Source organism: Astyanax mexicanus, chromosome 3 (assembly GCF_023375975.1).
Source record: "Astyanax mexicanus isolate ESR-SI-001 chromosome 3, AstMex3_surface, whole genome shotgun sequence".
Taxonomy (NCBI): Eukaryota; Metazoa; Chordata; class Actinopteri; order Characiformes; family Acestrorhamphidae; genus Astyanax; species Astyanax mexicanus.
Genome location: NC_064410.1, coordinates 3,941,854 through 3,969,651, shown reverse-complemented (window position 1 = coordinate 3,969,651; position 27,798 = coordinate 3,941,854). Strand labels below are relative to the sequence as shown.

Below are 27,798 nucleotides of genomic sequence, written 5' to 3'. Positions count from 1 at the left end.
AAGCTCATGCCTCCCCTGATACATGTCAAATCAGCCATCAGCTCTTTTTAAGCTGCCATCAGAGCAGCATCACTGGGTAGCCAATGATCTCTAAAGGAAATGAGTTGCCAGATCCTCAGCTCTGATATATCACAGCTCTGTGCTGGCAATAGGAGTGAGGAGAAGAGAGAGAGAGAGAGCGCCATCTACCCACCCAGACGGGATTAGTTTCTCAGGGGGAAGTCTGTGAAAAAATATTTCACACTTCTACTCTTGCGTCCGGAGTGCAAAAAAAAAACAGGAGGACCAGTGTTTTTGTTTTTTTTTTTGGCTTTCTCAGTCACATGACAGTGCGTTCAGTAGCTCCTCCATTTCCACTTGCTGTTGTGTTTTTTGTCAAGTGGATCTCCGTGGAATCGCGTGCCCAAAGTGTAATTACGGTGCACGGCAGTGGATAAATAGCTATTTTAATAAACGCGAGAAGACGAAACTCTGATAAGTGGATCCGGACGGGACTAAAATTACTGGAGGACCAACAGTAGATAGAGAAAAAACAGTAGATAATTCAGCCTGTAATTTTCTCTTTAAAGGACATCTGAGAAAAACACATACATGGTCGTTCTGGACAGGAATAAAATCACAGAGGATAAAAACCCCAATAAACCAGAGAATTACCTCAGAAACCCCTGAGAAACGACAGAAAAGACTTTTGACAGGGTAGGGTTGCCCTTTCTCTTTACCTCCCTTATTTATTTTGGCTTCAGCCCTCATTTCATTAACTGGTTAAAAAAATGATATATCTCACCATTAGCATCTGTAATCAGTAATAAAATAATACCCAAATCTTTCACTCTAAACAGAGGTCTGAAAAAAAAGGATGCACATTATCACCACTTCTTTTTTTAGCACTTTTTATTGAACCACGCATCAATTCAGCCATAAGACAGAATAATATCTCAAGTATTTAAACAATTTTGCATTGCCACAAAATCAGCATATATTCAGATGGCATTTTACTATATCTAACAGCTACTTCCTCCTCCCTTCTGTCAGTCTATAGTCTCGTAGCCTCATCAGTAGTATTATGCTGGTTAATAAAATCAAATCTGATCTGAGAACACTTGTAATGTGAACATCTAAACATCTGAGCATTTGAACATTTTACAGAACAGTTTTAATGGAATCTGACACATGCAAATGCAAGCATTAATGGGTAATATAATACTGTTTACAAAACGCCAGTAGCAAGAAGATTATTATAGTCTATTGCACATTTAAAAATGTACAATACACTGATATATAAATATAGAAAATGTTGAAATCAGTACCTTATAGTTGCTTACACCAACAAGCAGTCAGTATACAAGAGAATGGCAGTGTGCAATCTGTACCTCTAAGTCAGATATCAATGACAGACTCATGCTGTTTGAAGGGCAGGAGCTAAAAATAAATGACATTCTAGAGGGGGTGTGGCCAAATATTTTCATACGAGATATAAGAAAAACAATATCATTTATATCGGTATATATATATTATGATGCATTTCAATTAGCTGCAACAGTTAAAACTGTTTTTTTTATTACCTTATGGAATGAAAAAATATCAAGATATACAGCTCTGGAAAAAATTAAGAGATCACTTTCCAATTCCAGTTTATGAATCAGTTTCTCTGATTTTGCTATTTACAGGTATATGTTTGAGCAAAATGAACTTTGTTGTTGTATTCTATAAACTACGGACAACATTTCGCCCAAATTCCAAATAAAAATATTGTAATTTAGAGAGTTGATTTGCAAAAAATGGCTAAAATAACAAAAACAAAAAAAAATGAGAGCTTTCAGACCTCAAATAATGCAAAAATCAATATTTGGTGGAATAATCCTGGTTTTTAATTACAGTTTTAATGCAACTTGGCATGTTTTCCTCCACCAGTCTTACACACTGCTTTTGGATAACTTTATGCTGCTTTACTCCTGGTGCAAAAATTCAAGCAGTTCAGTTTGGTGGTTTGATGGCTTGTGATCATCCGTCTTCCTCTTGATTATATTCCAGAGGTTTTTAATTTGGGAGACTCATAATTTTTAAGTGATCTTTTATTATTTCCAGAGCATATTGAGATGTAATTATTGATCAATATCGCTCCAGCCCTAGAATGGACGCATATTTAACAGGGGGATTTTTTTATTTACTTTAGCTTTGTGCCATCTTTGACATCAGTTAACTTTGTATTGTACCATCAAATAAAGTTTATACCATTGTGAGTGCACCTATTTGCCTTCAAGAGTTTGTTCTTATACTGTTGTGTTACACTATAAAAAAATAAACTCTCACCAACTTAAAAAGTTCTAGTGACCCATTGCATCTATTTTTTATATATATTTTTTATTAGTCCATTTACTAATTATTATGCATTATACCACAGTTCCAACCCTGCAATGTGATTGGCTGAGAGGTGTTCCGTGAGTACCGTTATCAGCTGGTAATGCACTGTAACTGAAGTTCTCCATGTATTACTCCGCCACATACAGGTAACCTAGCAATAATGCAGCGCTTACAAACCAAACCGTCTAGCTACAAACAGAGCAGCAATGGAACTATTTTAACTGGAGGAGTGTTTATAAGTTTATAACCAAACAGATTGTATTTTCTCATCCTCTTTAACTCGAAATCTTACAATAAACAGTGACAACTAGACCAACGTCCTGTCAATTTTATGCTGCATCAAGATAAAAATCTAAGTACATCACAACATAACAACATAACAACATACATCACTCAGGTTTCAGTGTGTTAAAAGCAGTGAAAAGACTAAAAGTGTACAGTAAGAGATACTTCAGGAGTCAAGTTAGTCATTATTTCGATTTACCATTACCAAGCAATGACATGTTAACTCCGTTCGCAGCAGTCACGTTGTAACGTCTCATCCGCCTCTTCTTGAGGCACAGAAATATGCATATCAAAATTATGATGATCAACACCAAAACAATAATTATTGGAACGATCTGAATGGTGTTTTCTAAAAGAGGGAGAGTAGAAAAAGAGAGAGTTAGAAAGTCAGCACTTACAAAACCCCAGCATTTATTTTTAGTTCATTCACATCATCACTGTTATACTGTATATGACAACCAAGGGTATACAGTGGCATGCAAAAGTTCGGGCACCCCTGGTCAAAATGACTGTTACTGTGAACAGTTAAGCAGGATTAAGAGAAGAAATGATCTCCAAAAGGCATGAAGTTAAAGATTGTTGGTACAATTTTAAACTAAAATGATAGAATTACCTTGCAAAAGTATAGGAAACGTAGGAGATTTGACCTTAATTAGATTTAATTAGATTTAACTTTATTGTCATCTAACCAGAAATGCAATAGCAGCAAGTGCAAAATATACAAAATATGCAAAATATAGATAGGTATGTATAAATATGAATATAAATATGGTACTGTAAATATTATTTACAGAATATTTACAGTGATTTACAGATTGAAAAGACATATTATGGATTAATCCCAGTTTTCATGCATCTTGGTTTGTTATCCTCCACCACTCTTACACACTGCTTTTGGATAACTTTATGCCACTATGTTTGGTTTGATGGCTTGTGATCATCCATTTTCCTCTTGATCATATTCCAGAGGTTTTCAATTTGGTAAAATCAAAGAATTTTTTAGAGGCCTTATTTCACTCATATATATATATATATATATATATATATATATATACACACATACCAGAGGGCAAGGGGGCAAACTAACTAGTCATTAGTCTGTTAGGTTTATGGATATATTAGAAAAGGCTAAGGGATGTAAAGAAAAAAGCCAGCATGTTTAAGAAAAGAGGAATTTCATGAAAAGAACACCTCTAGAAATGGTTGATAAGCATGGGGGTGGATCAGTCATGCATTGGCATCGTATTGCAGCCAATGGCAATTTTGGGAACATTTTACAGATAAAGGGAGAAATTAATTCAGTCATTTTTAAGCAAATTCTGGATGCAAACATCAGCAGTAGCATTTGTGAAAAAGATTAATAAGCTGACAAGAGCATTGCTTCTACGCGGTGATAATAATTCTAAACAAAATCTCAAAATCTACAATAGTCTACCTTAAAAGAAGCAAGCTGTAGGATGGGCCACTAGTCATGCATGGTGCCTATAAGACCTTTTCCTATTTTGGTATTTAAAAAAAGTTGAAGATGAAAAAATGCTCAAAATCCAGGGATTGGACAATGAAACTGAAACACCTGGTTTTAGAGCACAGTAATTGATTGTGGTGATGGACAGTTCTGGTGGAAACAGGAGAGTTGAGGTGCACATTGAATTCTGCCGTGATTTGATCAGCCGTAGTTTTATGTTTTTTGGATACAATCCGGGTTAGCACCCGAACATCCCTTTCAGACAGCTTCCTCTTACAGCGTCCACAGTTAATCCTGTTGGATGTGGTTGATCCTTCTTGGTGGTATGCTGACATTACCCTGGATACCGTGGCTCTTGATACATCACAAAGACTTGCTGTCTCGGTCACAGATGCTCCAGCAAGACGTGCACCAACAATTTGTCCTCTTTTGAACTCTGGTATGTCACCCATAATGTTGTGTGCATTGCAATATTTTGAGCAGTAAAACTGTGCTCTTACCCTGCTAACTGAACCTTCACACTCTTACTGCTCTTACTGGTGCAATAAAGTGCAATTAATGAAGATTGAGCACCAGGCTGCTCCAATTTAGCCATTAAACCTAAAATCGAACACTAAAATGACAGGTGTTTCAGTTTCATTGTCCAACCCCTGTACATTGAGAATGTGTCATCTTAACATTTAGCAATTTGGATTGAATTTCTTGTTCAGCTTGCATAGCTTTGGACCAAGACTTTGCATGCCAATGTGTCAAAGTCCCAACATTCCCACCATAAAAAGCTTGATAAACAGCTTACCTTTCACCGCCACCAGCACCTCTACCCTCCTTTCTTGGCTCCCAAGCTCATTTTTGGCTGTGCATGTATACACTCCACTATCAGCAGCGGTGACTCCAGAAATGTTGAGTATCGCCTCTCTCTTTCCAGTGAGCTTTATTTGATTGTTAAATCTCCAAATCACTTCAGGCTCTGGGTTCCCCTCAGCTTTGCAGAGCAGAGATACAGCATTGCCTTTGTACACCGCTACCGATTCCTCTTTCAGTGCTATAACTGGGGCATCTGCAGAAAAAAAAAGTTCACGTTTCATAAATAACACATACATACAGACTTTTTAAAGTATAAGGGGTGGGTGGTATGAGCTGGTAATAAAAGTTACTCTTTCCAAATCAATAAATGATATGAGCTTTAAAAGAAATGGAGAGAAAATGAATCTCTGTCTTTAGGGTATCTGCAGGAAAGTGTATATTAAATTTAAAACTTTTACAACTTTCACTATTTCACTAAGGCATTTGTTCATCTGCTTTTTGCACGCATATGACCTTGAGTGACATCCCATTGTTAATCCATAGAGTTTAACATGATGTCGATGTTGGAACCCCCTGCTCATGCAGCTTTGCCATCAGCTGCCAGAGCCCTGAGAGAGCACAATTGGCCTTGCTCTCTCTGGGTGACGACCTTAGAAGACTTTTTGAGGGTCTTGATGAAATAATTGATCAAAATGACAAATATTGGAGGTGGACACTATTGCTACCCATCCATTATATGATATAATAATATGTTTTTTTTAAGACAGTAACTTACATAGAACATTAAGGTACAAATGATGGTCTACAGTTCCATATTTGTTCTTTGCCCTTATGATGTACAAGCCATTATCTCTCCTTGTGATATTGCGTGGGGGTTGCACATTTTCTCCATCTTTGATCCAGGAGACGGTAGCTACAGGAGAAGCCAGAGCTGTGCAGTTATGTGAGAAGAGACTGTGTTCTCTCCACTTGTAGTTTTTGAGACAGTCAAATGTTGGACCATCTGAAAGAAGAGAGGTAGAGAGATTGCCATAAACTGAAGTACTAGTTAATAAAAGACAAATTAATAATACATACTCATCATCAATTTTGGCTTGGCTTAAAGACAGTGAAAACATGACATGCCTCTCCAAACCAACCATCACTGATCATCAGTACATTTTACATTTCATTTGTAAATCAAGGGAGCAGAGTCTGGAGGAAGAGTGGAGAGACACACAGTCCAAACTGCTTGAGGTCTAGTGTGAAGTTTCCACCAATCAGTGATGGTTTGGAGAGACATGTCTGTCATCTGCTGGTGTTGATCCACTGTGTTTTATTATCAAGTCCAGAGTCAGTGCAGTTTTGTTTTCCCACAAAATCTCACAGCACTTCATGCTTCTCTCTGCTGCTGGCAACTTTTATGGAGATGCGGATTTCATTTTCCAGCAGGAGTTGGCACACTGCCCACAGTACTGCCAGAAGCACCAATTGGTCTTATATAATATTCCAATTTTCTGAGACACAGATTTTTGGGTTTTCATTGGCTGTAAGCTATAATCATTAACAACAAAATAAATAAACACTTAAAATAGATCACTCTGTTTGAATTACATCTATATAATATATGAGTTTCACATTTTCAACTGAATTACTGAAATAAAGCAACTTTTCAATTATATTCAAATTCTTTGAGATGCACAACAATATAAATTTCCACTCACATTCCACTGTGATGTTGAGCGAGCAGCTCACAATGTGAACAGTATTGATGGCTGTGTACAGATATTCTCCAGAGTCGTGTTTGCCGAGGTGCTTAGTGGGATCAACCTTTGACCCTCTAAAATACCAGGTGTGCCGTGGTGGTGGGTTGCCCACAAAAGGAAAAGGATATGAGTCCAGGGTGGTGTTAATTACTGGTGACCAGTTTGAACAGGCTGACACTGGTTTATCTGAAAAATGAACACAAAATAATATATGAAGAATTGATTAGTATGAATTCATGCAATTATCTATTATAGTGTCTGAAACGCAAACAATGCTGCCTTGTTGCCTTGCTGCTCACGCTATTTCACTTAGAAGGCAATGTAGTGTAGTGATGAAGATCTCTTTGAAGATCTACTGATGAAGATGAGCATTAAGCTGTGTTGAAATTAGCTGTTAGCATTTTAGTCTGAAAAAAAAAACAGAAGGCTGGCTCACTAAAAACTGATTCAGACAGTTGACCAGGTGCCTTCCTGCCTTAAAATCTTGCCTAGGTAGACAGCATGTCTCACGTTTTAGACACAGCCATTGTGAACACACAGTGGTTTTCAACCTGTTGAACATGTTGGCTAATGCTATTGCTCCTTCAGCTGTGATAGCCTGGGTTATGTGCAATGCTCTCTTTTGCTAACGTATGATCGTAAGATCGGAAACACGATCGTAAGATTGCTGGTTTGAATCCTGGTCTTGCAGCTTGCCATCAGCTGCGGAAGCCTGAGAGAACACAATTGGTCTTGCTCTCTTTGGGTGGGTACAGAAGATGGCACTCTTCTCTTTCCCCTCATCACTCCTAGGGTGATGTCGATTAGCACAAGGCGTCTGTGAGCTGATGTATCAGAACCGTGTCGCTGCGCTTTCCTCCGAACGTTAGCGCTGTGATGCTATTTAAAAAGATGTCGGAGTCTGACTTTACATGTATTGGAGGAGAAATGTGCTATTCTTTGTCCTTCTGGTGTGTTGGGGCATTACTAGTGATAGGGGGAGTCCTAATGAGTGGGTTGGGTAGTTGGCCTTGTAAATTGGAAAGAGAATTGATAAAAAATAATTAAAAAAAGCACCACTTTTCTTTTAAGACCAAATGGAACTGGTTTAAGAAACCTTCAAAAGTTCAAGAGTTCTTTTGATGGAAAAGCACTATAAGTGTAGTGTTAACCCCTGCCCACTAGAGGGCAATGTTGTATTCTGTCTTAAGATCCCACCGTTCTGATTGCATAATAAGTAAGCTTTTTTTTCCTCAGATTTCCTCAAATGTGATAGTGTGTTTTTTTATACTATGAGTGTTTTTGCCAATGTGTTCTTGCCAATACAAAGCCCTATTGTCATCCAGATACTGTATACTCACAGAGTACAGTAATGTTGAGGGGATCTGAAATCTTTGCAGGAGGAGGTTGAGGTCCTTTTGGTCCTAGGTTCAGTTCTGCTTCACACCTGTACTGAGCTCCATCATCATCTCTGCTGGGGGAGATCTGGAGTGTAGTTAACAGATTCTCTGGAGTTTTGCTGGATTCACTAAAGGTTGTATTTCCCACTTGAGTGTCTCCTTTGTACCACTTCACAATGACATTTCCAACAGGAGCGACGTTCTGAAGAGCACACTTGAGCTCATACTGTCGGCCCTCAATCATCGGTCCAGTGTGACCCACAATGCTGACCCACACGCCGTCAGGAATCTCTGTGGGAAAAGACCTGAGATGTTATCTACAAAATATTTTCATTAAGAAGAGAGTAAATAAGATAAGACTCAAAAACTCACTGTAGACAGTAACTGGGAGGGAGACCTGGCACTGGTCAGCTTCATATAGAGTCATGTAGCAAAATGGTGCTATGTCCCACTCCTCAATGCTCTTCACACTCCAGGTGACGAACTGGACATTCTCCATCATGTCCACTTGTCCCTGAGAGGCTTCCCAGCCCATTCCCTTTTGACGCATGGAAGTGGAACAGTTTGCTGATGCTGAAGCTCCATGTTCAACTACCACCTCAGCAGGATGAAGAGTAATGGGGCAATCTGACAAAATACAAGTATACATAAATACATACAATAAATTCCTAAATCAAATGTAAGTACATGGTGTAAACATGGTGACTAAAGCTTAAAGCTTAAAGTCTTAAATTTACTGTAAATTTGCTGTAGGTATTAAAATGTTAGACTGTGCGTTTAATGCCAGTGGGAAAGCACATACTAACGTTAGCGGCGAGTTACTGGGAAGAAAATTTACATTACCGTAGCGCTAGCTAAAATTAGCAACGAGCTAGCTAGCGTTACTGAGGGGAGAGAACTAAGGTTAGCGTACTTTAGTGGCAAGCTAGCTTACTTACTGACATTAGCAGAGAGTTAGCTACGTTACCCGGGAGAAAACTAGGGTTAGCGGAAAGCTAGCTAACATTAGCGGTGAGCTAGCTAACATGCGAACATGTTCTGCATCACAAAGAAACAAAATTGAGAAAGAAAATTGATAACAAATTTGAAATGTTAAGTTTTAATTTTCAATTCAATAAATTATTTTATGACTACATTTTTGGGCCTTGAAATATATTTATTTAGGTCTTAAAAATCACTACATTTGACTTTTAAAATGGAGCAAGAACCCTGGTAATGTTTTGTTATACTTTTGTAAAGTTTGTAAAATGTGCTCATGCCCATCCATTTTAATGTGTAATTAAAATTATTATGGTACAAGTTTCTACTGATAACGCAGAGTCAGTTTAATATAATAATACTTTCAAAGCTGTATTTATATTCTATAGAAAATACTGTGTATAAAGCCATATAATATGCAGTTTTATATGTTGTTGCCATATATGTGCTGTTTCTGAGCAGCAGTCTCTGACTTTCTGCGCTGTGTTTGGTGCTCCAGTACAAAGAAAGTCAAAAAGTGCATATTGTCTTCCAGTGCTGCAAGTACCATAAAAAATAAAGAAGGATGGAAAAACTGTTGTTTCCAAACTGGAGATAATTTGCACATCTTTGCTCCTCAAAGACTTTTGTGGATACTGCTTTTTTACCAAATCATGATTACAAGTAGGGGTGGGCGATATGGCTCTAAAATAATATCACGATATTTCAGGGTATTTTTGCGATAACGATATACTTGCCGATTTAGGAAAACAGAAAAATAATTAATTAAATTCAGGAATATAGTATAAGAGTATAACAGTATAATCATAATGTGGCAAAATAAATAATATAGCATAAAATAATATAATGCAGCAAAAAATATTGCAGAATATTTAGTGCATGCATATAAACTGCAAACTGAAACAATTATACAATAAATACACCTAAAGCTTCACAGTAAATAATGGACTACGTTTAAGACAGAACGGCCCTATTATCACGATATGGATTTTTTTATATCACAATATTTCTGTGTTACGATATATTGTATACGATATAATATTGCCCACCCCTAATTACAGTTCCCAAGTAGACATATAATGAGGGATTTCCTATTTAAATGATTGGGCGATTGAGAGATTGAGGGAGGCAATTAGTCGTGAATAAACCATGTCAGGATAAATAAAATAAATAAATAAAAAAAAAACATTTGTTGCTAGTTAGTCATGACCTGGTTTGCAGAATTACTGTCAAATTAATGCAAAATAAAAGCTTATTATATTCCTACTGTGAACCACCAGGGAGACTCTTCTTGTTTGGCTTCCAAATGTGTTTGTGGCAGTGCACGTGTACTCTCCACCATCAGCAGGTCTGGCTCCAGAAATGTTCAGTGTTGTCTGTCCTATTCCAGTGGCCTTTGTTATATTTTCAAAGCTCCAGCTCACTTCAGGCACTGGATCCCCCTCAGCTTTGCAGAACAGAGACGTATTCATGCCTCTATCCACCTCCACTGAGTCCTCTCTTGATACAAATTCTGGTGCGTCTGTTTAGAGAAAGTAGGCGTGAACCAATTTTGACAAACACACAGTCAGACAGACAGATAGACAGACAGGCAGATAGATCGATACTTTATTGATCATATAGGGAAATTCTGATTTTTGTATTTGACTTTATCACACTGATAAGATGAAGTAAAAAAAGCTAAATTAGAACAAAATGCTTTAATTAAAGTAACATATGCATGTGTTTATATATAGTGGTGTGAAAAAGTTTTTTTTTTTTGCTTGTTTTTAACTCTCAAATGTTTTGGTTACAATTTTTAAATGAAGGTTTTTATTATTAAGGGATAAAAAAACATAAAGAACCTACATGGCCCTGTGTGAAAAAGTGTTTGCCACCTGAGTTGAGTCTGATTACTTGGGACTTCAGCGAAGGTCAGTGTAATGTTTATTGATGTAATTTTCTGACCATTTGAGGCTAAATGTAAGAATAGAAAATTGTATGTAAAATGTATTATTTTTTTTTATGTAGTGCCGTGTACAAGAAATAGGTTTTCATCCATTTTTCCAAATTTTAGGTTTTTTTTTTTCATTTCTGCACCTCACAATTGAATTTTCAGAAAAAATAAAAAAAAATGAATCTTATCTTTATTTTCTGATTTTTCCATTTTAGCATTTTTAAGGATTATTATACCATCAGATTTGTGTTACAAGATACAAAAATGGACAAATCAGAAAATTGAGAGAAGATTCAACTTTTAATTTTTCTTGAAATTCTCTTTGCAAACGGCTGAAATGAAAAACTATATAATTGAAAAATTGGATAAAATCCCATTTCTTCTTCATTTTAAATTTAGCCTAAAAAATAGTTTAGTCTGAAAATTAAACTGCTAAACATTATACTGATCAGCAAACCACTGTAAGAGCCTTTATCCACAAATGCTGAAAACATGGAACAGTGGTGAAACTTCCCAGGAGTGGCCAGCTGTCTAAAATTACCCCAAGAGCACAGAGATCACTCATCCAAGAGGTCACAAAAGACTCCACAACAACATCCAAAGAACTGCAGGCCTCACTTGTCTACTTGTCTCAGTTAACAGAACAGCTTTCATGATAAGAAAGAGACTCACACTTGACTGTGATGTTGGTGACACAGGTGGCCCTCCCTATAGAATTGGTGGCGATGTATTGATACTGTCCAGAGTCATCTTTCCTGAGGCGTTTAGTCGATTCAACCAGAGATCCTCTTTGAAGCCAGGAGAGTTCAGGGGTTGGGTTTCCCATGACAGGAAAAGGACATGAGCTCAAGGGGGTGTTACTTACTGGTGACCAATCTGAACAGATTATTTCTGGCTTATCTGAAAACAAAAAGAACACAAACAATATATGAGGCCTCGTTTTTGTAAAGCTAAAAAGTTTTTGCAATGTAGAGTAGCGTGTTTCAACTTGTGGGCCACAACTACAGTGGCCTGCAAAAGTATTCATACCTCTTGAATATTTTCACGTTTTTTCACCATACAACCACAAACTTAAAGCAGCACTAGGTAGGATTTCCTTGATTTTTGATCTTTTTAAAGAAGTAAAATTACATCTTGAAACTCACTGCAGCGCTGCATTGAGGTGTAATAGGAGGAATAGCGGTGCTCTCGTGTCTGTGCCGGAGCTCCTCTGAGCTCAAACCAGACTCTGTAAGTTTTCCGAGGCGGCCGCGACCAACGCTCGCGAGAACTGCAACCTGCTTTCCGACCTTTAGTTCTAACAGTTCTACAAGGACTACTGGTTCATTCTTTACAGAAGCTGGAAAGAGACCGAATATGTCTGTGAAAGCCAAAAAACGAGAAAGAGAAACTAATCCGCCTGAAACATTTATTACACTCAGCAACTGTAGGGGGAGCCCATGAGCACAAAATCTCAATCCTACCTAGTGGAGCTTTAAATGTACTTTATTGAGATTTAGGTGATAGACCAGAGGTCACTTATAGGCAGACCTATTGGACGTTGTCCAATGCGGACCCACACCGCATTTAATTGGATACGTGCTTTGCAGCGCAGTAACCTCACAGACCAATCACGTGTGGTGTAAGATCACCAAACGCTCTCCTCTGCCGCAAATCAGGTCTGTGAAGATGCGGTAAGGAAAAAAAAGAAATAAATACTCTTTACGCAGGATCGAACCCGTGTTGTCAGGGTCGCGGTCCCGCTGCTCCGGCTGTTGAATTGGGACGCTGCCGTGTAACTCCCTTATAAGGAGATAGGGAGCCCAAGAATGAAATTTTCTCTAACTGGACCATTCTGAATTCTAATTAAATACCTGAAAACCCTATATAAAATACAGTGCAATCAGCTGCTCTATTCAGAAGTCACTTAATTAGCTAATAGAGTCCAGCTGTGTGTAATTTATTATCAGTATAAAAACACCTGTGCTGTAAAGGCCTCAGAGGTTTCTTAGAGAACTTTAGTGAACAAACAGCATCATGAAGACCATGGAGTTAGTCTTAAGCTCATTTCATTTAGTAGAGAACATATATTTTCTGCCTTTTCTGGAATTACTACTTGCAAAAATCAGCAGAGTACTCACAGTGTACAGTAATGTTGAGGGGATCTGACATCACTGCAGGAGGAGGTTGAGGTCCTTCTGGTCCCAGATCCAGTTCTGCTTCACACGTGTACTGAGCTCCATCATCATCTCTGCTGGGGGAGATCTGGAGTGTAGCTACCTCATTCTTTGGAGTTGTTCTGGAGTCAGTAAAGGTTAAATTTCCCACTAGAGTCTCTCTTTTGTACCACTTCACAGTGAGAAACTCAACAGGAGCGACGTTCTGAATGTCACACTGGAGCTCATACTGTCTGCCTTCAACCACTGGTCCAGTTTCACCCACAATGCTGATGGACACACTGTCAGGAATCTCTGTGGAAGAAGATTTGAGATGTTATCTACAAAATCGCTTCATTGAAAAGAGAGAAAAAACGTCCCAAAGCCCCAAAGCCAACATATAAGACTCAACACGCAAGACTCACTGTAAATAGTAACGTTGAGGTGGACCCTGCACTGGTTATCATCTATTAGATTTATGTAGCAAGATGGTGATATGTCCCACTTCTCCAGACTGTCCACACTCCAGGTGATGAACTGGACATCATTCGTCTCATTCACTTGTCCCTGAGAGGCTTCCCAGTCCATTCCCTCATGAGTGATGGAAGTGGAACAGATGGCCGAGACTGAGTCTCCATATTTGACCAACACCTCAGAAGGACGAAGAGTGATGGGACAAATGTCTGCCAAAATAGATAGACAGTCTTGCATTAGGCAAAATACAGCAAATTGAAATCAACCGTGCGCCTTATGTATGAATTTTAGCAGTCAGGTATTAAGGAGCAGTTTAGTTCTCCAGCACGAGACTGGAGCAGCATTAGCATTACCCGCTAACCATGCTAAGCAGTCGTTAAAACAAGCTACATTTTAGCAGCTAACGCTAATGCACTTAACTCACCCAAATAAACAGTTTTTAGGAGAAAAATTTGTGTAGATTTACATCCAGTTTGACTTGTCTGACTCATATGAAAAGGTTTTTTTTTAAGAATTACAGTTTTGTTTACCTAACTTAGCTTAGCTTTACAGGTCTACAGGTAACCCAGCGGCAAGACCTGCCGAATTAGAAGGAAAACATGGAGACACCCCTGTCCCTTACTAGTGTCGCATAAAATGGGCCTTATAATTGGCGCGCCTAATAGTGCTAAAAATACTTCCAAAAAAACAGGTTAGCAAAACCTTACAGAGAATGGATTCTACAACATGCTTCATATGTTGTTAAGCAAATGTTGGACCATGTGTACATTTCAGCCAATAGGACAGTTGCATGGTCCTTCTACCAACATCATATTTTCACTTCACCCAAGAAATGCTTAATAATGTTAAGAAAAAAATGTTAAAGCTTTGAAGTCATGCTTCATAGGACTAAACTCTCACTGGCCTGTGCTGTTGATAGCTAGCTAGTTAGCTATAGCAGATATACATTAGTTATTGATGAAAATAACACTATTATACTATATTACAGTAGCAATAATGTGCCTACCTTTTACCACCAGGGAGACTCTCTTTGTTTGGGTCCCAATTTTATTTGCTGCAGTGCACAGATACTCGCCACTGTCGGTAACCTTGGCTCTAGAAATGGTGAGTGTTGCCTCTCCCTTTCCAGTAGCCATAGGTTGATTGTTAAAGCTCCACCTTAAAACAGGCTTTGGATTCCCATCAGCTTTGCAGGTCAGGGACACATTCAGACCTCTGTTGACCTCTGCTGAGTCGTCTCCTGGTGCTATCTCTGGTCCATCTGTAGAAAAAAGGCAGAACAAATTTGTACAAAGGAACCACTGATTAGAGATTAGGAATGAGACTAGCAACGTAGACAACATATTACAGCCAAATAACCACATAAGAAACATTGGGACAGTGTGGAAAATGTCAAACAGGTGCTGCATGAATCCTGTTTATGCAGCTTGCCATCAGCTGCCGGAGCCCTGAGAGAGCACAATTGGTCTTGCTCTCTCTGCGTGGGTAGATGGGTAGATGGAGCTCTTTCCCCTCATTACTTCTAGGGTGATGTCGATCAACACAAGGCGTCTGTGAGCTGATGTATCAGAACCTGGTCTTACCCTTTCTTCCGAGTACGCTCCGAGTGATGCTACTTGCCAATGCTGCATCAGGAGCAGTTTAAAAAGAGGCGGAATATGACTTCATATGTATTAGAGGAGGGATGTGCTAGTCTTTACCCTCACTAGTGATAGGGGGTAGGGCTGCACGATTTTGGAAAAAAATTACATTGCAAATGTGCTTTTTTGACGGTACATATCAAGATATTAAACAATGCAGGGTCTATGACGTCACCAGCCCTGCCCCCACCTGCGCTCTGTCTCGCATCTGGACCTATTAAAATCTGAGTCAGCACCAAGCCCTCAAAACCCGAGGAAAACAGCAAAGCAACAGTAATCTGACCTTTAATCAGGCATTTAAATGGCTTTTAACTGGAATAACTGGAAATATCTGCGCTGCAAAACTGTGCTGGACTGTGGTGCACAGCTATCAACACGTGCTCACGTTTACAAGCAAGTGCCCAACTAACCTCGTGTTTACTCCTGCCCACAACTCCCCCCCCTCACGCTTCTCAGGCAGCAGCAGCCTTTCACTTACACAGACACAGAGACAGCGCTGTGTTTCTACTTCTTGTGTCAAGAATCAAAACATTGCAACATGATGTGTTTAATTTAATTGCCTTTAGTGACATTGCACGTCCTGCGATGTGACTATTGTGCATGCACACATCATGATGACGATGCTTAAATGATATATCGTGCAGCCCTTTTCAGTACCCTTCAGTAATGCAACAATAGTGTAGGTTAAAGTAAACTGAGGTGTTAAGTAGAAATGTTGGTTTTTGATACTTTACTGGAGTAAGTATTTTTTTTAGACGACGCAGGTCACAATGAAGGCTACAAACACTGTGCTTTTTGCTTTTTCCTTTTTCCATACTGTTTTAATTAGGTTTGTAATATACAAAATAAAATAATTCACAATGAAATATTTTTCACTCACATTCCACTGTGATGTTGAGCAAGCAGCTCCCCATGTGAACAGTATTGATGGCTGTGTACAGATATTGTCCAGAGTCGTGTTTGCCGAGCTGCTTAGTGGGATCAACCTTTGACCCTCTAAAATACCAGGTGAGCCGTGGTGGCGGGTTGCCCACAAAAGGAAAAGGATATGAGTCCAGGGTGGTGCTAATTACTGGTGACCAGTTTGAACAGGCTGACACTGGTTTATCTGAAAAATGAACACAAAATAATACGTGACAATATGCATTAGTATGAACTCATACAACATTGTATAAAGTTTAAATCAGGGGTGTTCAGGGGTGGTCCTACTAGAGACCAATGGCTTTTAGTTTACTTTTTTGTTTTCTAATTAGTTTGTTTTTTTTTCTAAACAAAATACTATTTTTATATTTAAAACAAGAGGTTGGAAAATACTTATTAAAACAGAAATACAAAGTATACTTAAGAGTAGCCTAAATTATCAGTTGGCTAGCAGTACATTTACTTGAGAGCAGTGACCTTTGCAGAGGACCAGGACCTGCATAGAACAGAGCATACTAGCTAACTACACTACCTGACCAAAAAAGAAAAGTTACCACCTGGATTTAACTAAGCAAATGATCTGGGGTTGCTGCTGCAGAGTCCAGACCTTAACCCCAATGGAAACCTTTGGGATGTGCTAAAGAAGGCAGTGGTCAGACTCTACCATCATCAATGCAAGATTAGCAATGCTGGCAATTAGGCTTGGCCAACATTGCTAACCTTCCCACTGGTTCATTATTTTTGTAAGATGCTGTTAGGTAACCCAGCCCAGGTTTGCGTGTGCTCTTAAATAACTAAATCAGCAGAGGTCTAGTGTGAAGTTTCCACCAATCAGTGATGGTTTGGAGAGTCATGTCATCTGCTGGTGTTGGTCCACTGTGTTATATCATCAAGTCCAGAGTCAGTGCAAAGTTTTCCTCTGCTGAGGGAACTTTTATGAAGATGCAGATTTCATTTTCCAGCAGGATTTGGCACACTGCCCACACTGACAAAAGTACCAATTGGTCTTATATAATATTCTAATTTTCTAAGACACAATTTTGTTGGGTTTTCATGGGCTGTAAAACCTGATCATCAACAATAAAAGTTCAATTTCACATTTTGAACTGAATTACTGAAATAAAGTCACTTTTTTTAATGATATTCACAAACTTAGCTGTGGTTGGTTAAACCTCCCTGAGGGCAATTTAAGCTTTCTAGGTCTAGGTTTTGGCTTTGAGTAGAAACATGTGGGGAGGCCCTAGCTCTTGAAGAGCTAAAGCTTTAGAGTACTCACATTTTACAGTAATGTTGAGGGGATCTGACATCACTGCAGGAGGAGGTTGAGGTCCTTTTGGTCCTAGGTTCAGTTCTGCTTTACACCTGTACTGAGCTCCATCATCATCTCTGCTGGGGGAGATCTGGAGTGTAGCTAACAGCTTATCTGGAGTTTTGCTGGATTCACTAAAGGTTGTATTTCCCACTTGAGTGTCTCCTTTGTACCACTTCACAATGACATTCCCAACAGGAGCGACGTCCTGAAGAGCACACTGGAGCTCATACTGTTGCTCCTCAATCATCGGTCCAGTGTGACCCACAGTGCTGATGAACACGCCGTCAGGAATCTCTGTGGGAAAAGACCTGAGATGTTATCTACAAAATATTTTCATTAAGAAGAGAGAAAATACGTCTCAAAGCCAACAGATAGGACGCAAAAACTCACTGTAGACAGTAACTGGGAGGGAGACCTGGCACTGGTCAGCTTCATGAGTGATGAAGCAAAATGGTGCTATGTCCCACTCCTCAATGCTCTTCACACTCCAGGTGATGAACTGGACATTCTCCATCATGTCCAGTTGTCCCTGAGAGGCTTCCCAGCCCATTGCCTTGTGAGGCATGGAAGTGGAACAGTTTGCCGATGCTGAAGCTCCATATTCAACTACCACCTCAGCAGGATGAAGAGTAATGGGGCAATCTGACAAAATAGAGAATCACTTATCAATATTTAGATTATATGCTTATGACATGCACTACCTCGTCATGAACTAAATTTAAAAAATCACATTCACAACTCCACCTCCTTGTTTCTACACTATTAGTCCCATTTCTGACCTCCATTAAGCATATATGAGCTCTTTGTGGTTCTACTCCTTATTTACATACTTTAGTTAATATGTTTCTTTCCATACATTATTAACCTCCATTCATCCTGTTCTTCAATGGTCAAGACCAACACACAGTGGATCAACACCAGCAGATGACATGACTCTCCAAACCATCGCTGACTGATCGGTAAATGTTGCATTTCATTTGGAAATCAAGGGAGTAGAGTCTGGAGGAAGAGTGGAGAGACACACAGTCCAAACTACTTGAGGTCTAGTGTGAAGTTTCCACCAATCAGTGATGGTTTGGAGAGTCATGTCATCTGCTGGTGTTGGTCCACTGTGTTATATCATCAAGTCCAGAGTCAGTGCAAAGTTTTCCTCTGCTGAGGGAACTTTTATGAAGATGCAGATTTCATTTTCCAGCAGGATTTGGCACACTGCCCACACTGACAAAAGTACCAATTGGTCTTTTATAATATTCAAATTTTCTAAGAATATTATTTCAATTTTGTTGGGTTTTTGTGGGCTGTAAAACCTGATCAACAATAAAAGTTCAATTTCACATTTTGAACTGAATTACTGAAATAAAGTAACTTTTTAATGATATTCACAAACCTAGCTGTGGTTGGTTGGTTAAACCTCCCTGAGGGCAATTTAAGCTTTCTAGGTCTAGGTTTTGGCTGTGATTAGAAACATGTGGGGAAGCCCTAGCTCTAGAAGATCTTTAGAAATCTTTAGAGTACTCACATTTTACAGCAATGTTGAGAGGATCTGACATCATTGCAGGAGGAGGTTGAGGTCCATTTGGTCCCAGATCCAGTTCTGCTTCACACCTGTACTGAGCTCCATCATCATCTCTGCTGGGGGAGATCTGGAGTGTAGTTGACTCATTCTTTGGAGTTGTTCTGGAGTCAGTAAAGGTTGAATTTCCCACTAGAGTGTCTCCTTTGTACCACTTTACAGTGAGAAACTCAACAGGAGCGACGTTCTGAATGTCACACTGGAGCTCATACTGTTTGCCCTCATCCATCGGCTCGATGTCGCCCACAGTGCTGATGAACATGCTGTCAGGAATCTCTGTAGAAAAAGATCTGAGATGTTATCTACAAAAATCTTTTTATTTAGAAGAGAAGAAATCAATCTCAAACCCAACAGATAAGACTCAAAAACTCACTGTAGACAGTAACTGGGAGGGAGACAGTGCACTGGTCATCATCTGTTTTGTTGATGTAGCAAAATGGTGTTATGTCCCATTCTTCAATATTGTCCACACTCCAGATGATGAACTGGACATCATTCGTCTCATCCACTGGTCCCTGAAAGGCTACCCAGCCCATTCCCTCATGAGGGTTGGAAGTGGAACAGTTTGCTGATGCTGAAGCTCCATATTCAACCACCACCTCAGCAGGATGAAGAGTAATGGGGCAAAGATCTGCAATATAAATGACAATATATTCAAGTAAATGTAAACAAGGTTTGAAATGAACTGAATGATGCACATCACTAAGCAATATAAAATACACTGTTGTTGTTTAATATTGCTAGACAGCATGCAACAGTTTCTCCACTGCTATACTAAAAAAAGGCTACGCTATTAGAAAACATTTAACAGAAATTCAGTACTGGTAGGGGGGCATCTGCTAATACTTCTGTTTATTATTAGTTACATCCAAGTAAAACTTTACAACCTAAACATTTTACTCCACATTACATTTCACTGTTGTACTGGCATGTCAATTTCCTCTCCACATTTCCTCTTTCTCCAGATCAACCGTCTCTTCTACCCCTCTAAATAATAAATTACACCACAATACTTGAGAACAAACTCGAACAGACTCTAACTCTAAGCCTGAACTATTAAAATAAGTTTAATTTGCAACATTCACAACTCACCTATTAAAATAAACTACTTTTGCATCATTCCCCACAGCTTCCCCACTCTCCTCCACGCTCCGCCAAACCACCAAGCTGATTGGCTGTTTCTTCTGAAAGGGGGAACTTTATCCTTAAACCGGCACTGTGATTGGCGCTAAGAGATTTCCCATTCACAGCGCTCAGTTGTCTCCTCATTAATAATACGGCTGAGCTGAGCGAAACGATTCGCTCCTGGCGACACCCCAGTTCCGCGGTATCATTTTTGGGGGGGACAAATTGGGTGGGACATGTACGCCAGTGGGTATATTGATGCATCTCTATGTTATCAAATTGTTGGCTTAGTAAAAGCATAAAGATTTATTTAAAAACACACATTTTCTGTGTATTAGTATATTATGAAATAATGGTTTAGCTCAGGGGTCAGCAATAGGAGGCCTGCAAGCGTAAAATATCTATAATAAACGATAATGAAAAAAATAAAAAATAAATAAAACGCTTCTCTGGCATGCTTTAGTTTACATGCCTCCCCGTCTGTCTTTGTCGCGCTCAGCATGACTTGGGCTCCCTTTCTCCTTATAAGGCTGTTTTTTTTTTCCCGGCTGTGTCCCAATTCACTAGCTGGGGCAGTGGTAGTGTATTGGACTGCAACCCTGACGACAGCGGTGTGTCTATTTATTTATTTATTTATTTATTCCTTTCTTCTTGGATTTACCTGCTTGATTTTTCAATTTTTTTATTGAAGCAATGCCACAGAGATCAAAAGCACAATTAAAGCCAATGACGGCCCAATCAAATATTAGGGTATATATTTTTTTTGGCCAGGCAGTGCTATACAGTGAGTCCAAGAAGTATTTGATCCCTTGCTGATTTTCTTTGTTTGCCCACTAATAAAGAAACTATCCTTCTGCACTTTTAATGGTAGATATATTCTAACATGGAGAGACAGAATATCAAGACAAAAATCCAGAATATAATTTTAAAGAATATATTTTAATTAATTTGTATTTCAATGAGGAAAATAAGTATTTGATCCCTCTTGCCAAACACACTCAATACTTAGTGGCAAAGCCTTTGTTTGCAAGCACAGCGGTGAGATGTTTGTTGTAGTTAACCACAAGTTTAGCACACACACCAGGGGGAATTTTGGCCCACTCTTCTTTGCAGATCCTCTCTAAATCATGAAGGTTGGTGGGCTGTCGCTTGGCAACTCTGACCTTCAGCTCCCTCCATAGATTTTCGATCGGATTGAGGTCTGGCGACTGGCTGGGCCACTCCATGACCTTAATGTGATTTTTCTTGAGCCAATCCTTTGTTGCCCTCAGGATTGTGCGGTACATGGCTCCATCCATCTTCCCAGTGATGCGGTGAAGTAGCCCTGTACCCTTGGCAGAGAAACACCCCCAAAACATTATGGGCACAGTGTTCTTGGGGTCATAGGCAGTATTTTTCTTCCTGGCGGGTGGAGTTGAGGCCAAAAAGTTCAATTTTGGTCTCGTCTGACCACAAAACCTTCTCCCAATAACTTGGTTCATCTTTCAAATGATCATTGGCATACTTGAGGCGCGCCTCCACATGTGCTCTCTTCAGCAGGGGTACCTTTCGGGCACTGCAGGATGTGAATCCATTGTTGCGCAAAGTGTTGCCAATTGTTTCCTTGCAAACTGTGGTCCCAGCTGCCTTCAGGTCATTTGCTAACTCCTGCCGAGTGGTTGCAGGACGATTTCTGACGGTTCTCAGCATCATTGCCACCCCACGAGGCGAAATCTTCTTTGGAGCACCGGGCCGAGGTCTGTTGATTGTCATGTTATACTCTTTAAACTTTCTGATAATTGCACCAATAGGTGTTACTTTCACATCCAACACCTTACTAATCTTTTTGTAGCCCATTCCAGCTTTGTGAAGGTCAACAATTCTGACTCTGAGGTCCTGTGACAGCTCTTTGGTTGAAAAGACTTGAAATCTGTGTGATCTGTCTGATTCTGTGGACAGGTGTTTTTCACACAAGTGATTAGTGAGAACAGGTGGCTTCAGGTCAGGTAACAAGTTGATTGGGAGTGTCTAACTGGTCTGTAAAAGCCAGAAATGCTAATGAATACTAAGGGATCAAATACTTATTTCACTCCATGAAATACAAATCAATTAATATATATTCCTTAGATTTATTTTCTGGATTTTCTTTTTAATATTCTGTCTCTCCATGTAAGAATACATCTACCATTAAAAGTATAGAATGATCATGTCTTTATTAGTGGGCCAACGAAGAAAATCAGCAAGGGATCAAATACTTCTTGGACTCACTGTAGTTGCTATAGTTTTTTTATTATTATTTTGCATGCTTTTATTTGTTATGTGTCATAGAAACATGAGTATTTCTCAAGCAACACTTCTGCTGAGTGACGCATATTGAGGTGGAGTGACACGCGCTGTGTGTGTGAGTGAGTGTGAGTGTGTGTGTTTGTGAGAGTGTGTGAGAGTGTTAACAGCAGACAAGAAGTTGGTTGTGGTTAAACTTTCCCATGAAGATGATGCTCTGTTCTGAAACTGCCACCTACTGCACCTCAATGGCAAGAGTTCAGCCCTTTGTTGTTGGAGATGTGTATGTGGTGTATGTGGTGTTGCCATGGTAGGTATTAGTTTGTTTATCAACGATGCATTAAATCGGTTTCTCAGATAAAGAAATGAACCCTGAACCAGCAGCTGTGGTTTTGCATGTTTTTGAAAACAGATTGAGCTCTAGAGATGGATACATGTAGAATTATAGACTTCAGTCTGTGTGTGAAGTATCTGTTTTTTCTACATACTTCATTATTATGCTTTCTTCCTTTTTTTTTAATGGTCAGAATGATTTTAAAAGGCACTATAAACTCCCATAATGCACCATGATTTATAGTAAACATATATGCATAATAAATGAGCTAAATCTGTCCCAGAATGCATTGTGATTCTCATTACTACACAACAGACAGCTAAACAAATATAGCCAACAGCAAGCCATCAGGGTTGCCAGATACAGTTACAGTGGAATTCAGATAAAACCAAATCACTGTTTAAAAAGTGTGCTTAAAAATCGCATAAATGCAGAGAAAACCAACCAAAAACAAAACAGCTGATGTTCAGCATATCAACAATATTACAGGGTTTATTCCAACTTGATCTTAAATCAAATACCTTAAATATCCAAAATAAAATACCTCAAATATTTAAAATATCACCAACTACAAACAATAATCCAAAAAAAAGTGAAAGATGGAGCGTTCTAAGGACTTTAACTGTATCGTTAAGAAAACGTTCTACAAACCAAAAAAAATTCTAAAAAAAAAAATAATAATTCTATGGGTTTGGTTTGAGTGAAACACACAGTGTCACAATATTTGAATAAAATACAATAGTGAAATTATATTTTACGTATTGTTTTTATTTTTATAATATCAATACACTAAATTAATGTTTTATAGAAGGTGCGGATATTTTAACTATTTTTATTTTTAGATTTGTTTTATTTGTATATTCCATGTCATCCTTACACCAATGCACGTACACACACACACACACACACACACACAATGCAACAACCGTACAACTTTGTCATTCTTGAAGTTCACACCCTCAACATGTTCACCACAGTAGACGCCCATCGGTCACCAGTGTCACCAGAGTCATCTAATTTGTGAAACTCAACTCTGGCAACTCTGGTGTATACATCAAACAACAAATTCAAATACTAAATAAATTCACTCTTAGTTAACTTTAACCCCTAAAATCCTGTGTTTTAGGGTTTTAACCGATTAAGCATTATATGCACATGTCTGAATACTGTCATGCACCCTAAACTTGTAAATCAAAGCAGTTTAGCCTCATTTTAATCAACTAAATTATAAAAAGTGCTGTTTTTCAGGGTCTGACGAGAAAAGTGTGTTTAAAGCTTGTTTATCAGTTTATCAATAAAGTTTATACCAGAAATGAGAAAGTTAAGACATGACGGGTCATTGAGTGCACTCTAAAAAACGAGGTATGATACGAGTACTTTTTTGTACTCAAAGGTACACTCTTCATAATTGTACCCTCAAAGGTATAATATTGGTCTTTACAGGGTCAGATTTGTTCCCTCTGAAGTACAAAGCCATTCCTAACAGCAATAAGTACAAATTTGTACCATTTAACCTGCAGCCAAAAGGTACATTCAGTATTCTGTGTCACTGTTAAATAAACAATATATATTTTATTTGCACATTTTTTTATTTGAAATTTTTATAATCTTTACTGGCACAAAAACCATGGGTACATAAAAGGACTTTCACTGAAAGGTACCTTTTTGTACCTCAATATAAGGTACAGCTCCAGCGACAAGCTTTATACTCTTTTAAGTACAAATCTGTACTTACTTTTCTTAGTGTGTGGTTGATAGGTACAAAAACTATATTTATGACAAATCCTTTTATTAACCCAAAAGAGCCCATGGTGGTCCTTTAAAAGCTGTCTTTTAAAGTAAAGTGCTCCTCACAGCACTCTGTACTTTACTTTTAACTCTTTTTTTAAGTGCTGAGTACTGTGGGTGTGTTTTTTGTGGGTGGGTGTGTGGTTGTGTTTTTTTTTTATTGGAAAGTAGGTGCTGAGGGAATTTTTTTTATTTATTTATTTATTTATTTATTTTTTGGATTAGGTCATTTGTCCCCAACCTGGTGAGCCTCTACTCTACAGCTTAAAACAGCAATTGTTGTATCGTTTGTTGGACTACCCACAAAATAATTTTCTCTCTTGGTAATTAGGTGAATTACTTGGTATTTTCCTTTAAAATTGTTTTTTAACAATGTGTTTTCTAGCATATTTTGTATTATTATTATTATTCACAGCTCTCAGCACTCTGTACTTTACTTTTAACTCTTTTTAAGTGCCTAGTACTGTGGGTGTGTTTTTGTGGGTGGGTGTGTGGTTGTGGTTTATTTATTTATTTATTTATTTATTATTATTTTTTTTTTTTGGAAAGTAGGTGTTGAGGGATCCAGGAGGGGATATTTATTTTATTTTATTTTATTTTATTTTATTTTTTTTGGATAAGGTAATTTGTTCCCAACCTGGTGAGCCTCTACTCTACAGTTTGTTGGATTACCCACAAAATAATTTTCTCTCTTGGTAATTAGGTGAATTACTGTTTTTTTCCTTTAAAAATTGTTTTTTTAACAATGTTATTTTTTTTTATTGTTATTAATATGAATTTTATCTCTCTCTCTCTCTTTCTCTCTCTGTGTACAAGTCTAACAAATAAAAAAATCTAAAATATTTTGTTGTTAATTAAAATAATTGTCTTTTTATTATTTCTGGTGCCTACGAACCTGAGTTTATGCAAGTTCCTTGGTGTAACTCTTAAAGGGGCGTAGTAAAATCCTTTTTTTATTATTAATTCTGCTCGCCCTGCCACAAATAAAAAACTCCCAAATAAAAGCAGTTTAGTTGCATTTTAATCGCTTTAACTCAAAGTGCCATTTTTTCTCAGAGTAAATGTTTGAATAAGGTGGTAAGTGGAGTTCTATCTCATCTATGCAAACACTGCCGAGAAAAACGTGTTGAAAGCTTGTTTATCAGCCATCTCTACACAATCAAAAGTGAAACTTACCGCCTTTTACGAGCCCGACCAGCATCAGACCCATCAGCTTCAGAAGCAGCAGCCGCAGCATGGCTGGTCCTGAACCAGAGCTGCTCTTGTGAGAATGAAGTTCTACAGACAGGGGTTCTACTAATGTTCTCCTGGGGGAATTAAAAAACTACTCACTGTAATTCACCCACTCATGTGGAACAGGGCATGTCTACGGCGTGTCTGCTGTTTCTAAGAAGATGCTGAAGTCAACAGGATATCCTGAACTATAGAGAGAGAGGAAATCACATTGAGTAACCTGCACCCCCGCCTTCACGTTAAAAAGAAAGAAAAAAAGCATTGGTTTAATGTTTGGTTTATGGCATCACCTAGCAGCAGCACCGATTTCACCAAACGCTTCGGTATTTACCCCCATCTAACTCCACTCTTAACCTTCTGCTGGTCCAGGGTAATAAATGGGCAATATACTAATTATTTTTGATTGTGCATCCATGCTAAAACTTTGCAATAACTAACATTTAACCCTTTTTTTAAGTTAAAATCAACTTTTGGAACTTTACTAACCGGAAGAAGTACAGGTGCATCTTAAAAAAATTAGAATATAATTTTTAAAAATTAACTTTATTTAGTAATCCAGTTGAAAATGTGAAACTCATATAGTATATACGTAGATGTATTACACACAGAGTGATGTATTTTAAGTATTTAAGTGTTTATTTTTTATATATTATATAAGACCAATTGGTACTGCTGGAAAATGAAATCTGTCTGGAGTCTGGAGGAAGAGTGGAGAGACACACAGTCCAAGCTGCTTGAGGTCTAGGGTAAAGTTTCCACCAATCAGTGATGGTTTAGACAGACATGTCAGATATCTGCTGGTGTTGATCCACTGTGTTTTATTATCAAGTCTAAAGTCAGTGCAGTTTTGTTTTCCCACAAAATCTTACAGCACTTCATGCTTCCCTCTGCTATTGACAACGTTTTTGGAGATGCAGATTTCATTTTCCAGCAGGACTTGGCACACTGCCCACATTGCCAAAAATATCATTTCATTGTTACTGACATCTATATAAGTTTTACATTTTGAACTGAATTATTGAAATAAAATAACTTTCTAATATTCCAATTTTTTAGATGTATTTTAAGCTAAAAAAAAATGTCCACTAGGGGGTCATATCATCTGACGGGATTCAGTAGTTTTTCATTTCTCATTAAAAGTAAATCACTCACACATTTTGGATTTTTCGAAGATGAACATAATTTTCAGATTATGAAATAGGATTATACACTTCATACACCACACACTTTATTTATTTATTTATTTATTTATTTTTATGCATGATTTGGGTTCTGTTTCAAATGTTTGATTGAGGTGCAATTTATTATGAATAAAAACTGGGGTTTATATAAAAAGGAAAAACAAAAAACACTGATTCTTTTTTTTATTGTTGCTCCAAACAAACAAAACATACAAAATTTGAGATATGTTCTCCCTTTTTTATTAAGGGGGATGTTAAAAGGTTTAATGACCATTATTAGCTATGTACAAATGTAAATTTGTTTATCCAAAATGGAACATTTGCAGATGTTCTGAAATGACAGTTCATAACAAATGACCAGGTTATTCAATTAATGGATTTTTTTCTTCCCTGATGGCACGAGCATATTCCAAGGTGACAATGTCAGGACATGGATACCCCTTCCAGAGCTCAGCTGGTGTGCATAGATCAGGGGTGTCCAAACTTTTTTTGTTGGGGGCCAGAAGGAGAAATATATCTGAAGTCACGGGCCACACTCCTTAATAAAACAAATAATGAAATATACCACTTTAAATAATAGTTTTTTCCTGATTATTTCATTTATTCACCATTTTACTTAAGATTTTTCAAATTGATGTTTAATTTCATGATGTCTCTTAATATTAAACTCCTTAATTACGGCAACTTTTAGACTCTTTGGCCAATTTATTTGCGCTAGTAATGCGCACTCTCTCCGCTTTTAGACTCTTTGGCCCATTTTTCTGCGCTAGAAATGCGCACCCTCTCCGCTTTTAGACTCTTTGGCCCGTTTCTGACACCTAGCGTTCAAACTTTGAATCTCACATTATAAAAACCTGCTTAACAGCG

At 38.2% G+C, this 27,798-nt stretch overlaps 1 protein-coding gene across 3 annotated transcripts; it reads right to left on the bottom strand.

Moving 5' to 3' along the window:
• Positions 1 to 873: 873 nt before the first annotated feature.
• icam5 (intercellular adhesion molecule 5) lies at positions 874 to 25,913 on the bottom strand. Of its 3 annotated transcripts, none has more exons than XM_049476056.1 (15): positions 25,694 to 25,913; positions 19,382 to 19,639; positions 17,400 to 17,729; positions 16,083 to 16,310; positions 14,569 to 14,823; positions 13,514 to 13,771; positions 13,074 to 13,403; positions 11,626 to 11,853; positions 10,285 to 10,539; positions 8,412 to 8,666; positions 8,001 to 8,330; positions 6,619 to 6,846; positions 5,691 to 5,918; positions 4,908 to 5,168; positions 874 to 2,995 (listed from the first exon to the last, which is right to left on the bottom strand). In XM_049476056.1, exons 1-15 carry the CDS (start codon positions 25,752 to 25,754, stop codon positions 2,832 to 2,834), a joined length of 3,669 nt encoding a protein of 1,222 aa, XP_049332013.1. In that variant the 5' UTR covers positions 25,755 to 25,913; the 3' UTR covers positions 874 to 2,831. The 3 variants fall into 3 exon arrangements, with proteins under 3 accessions (XP_049332013.1, XP_049332014.1, XP_049332015.1); XM_049476057.1 differs by lacking the exon at positions 19,382 to 19,639 and adding an exon at positions 17,826 to 18,077; XM_049476058.1 differs by lacking the exons at positions 4,908 to 5,168; positions 5,691 to 5,918 and having other exon boundaries at positions 2,907 to 2,995.
• Between the last annotated feature and the right edge of the window lie 1,885 nt (positions 25,914 to 27,798).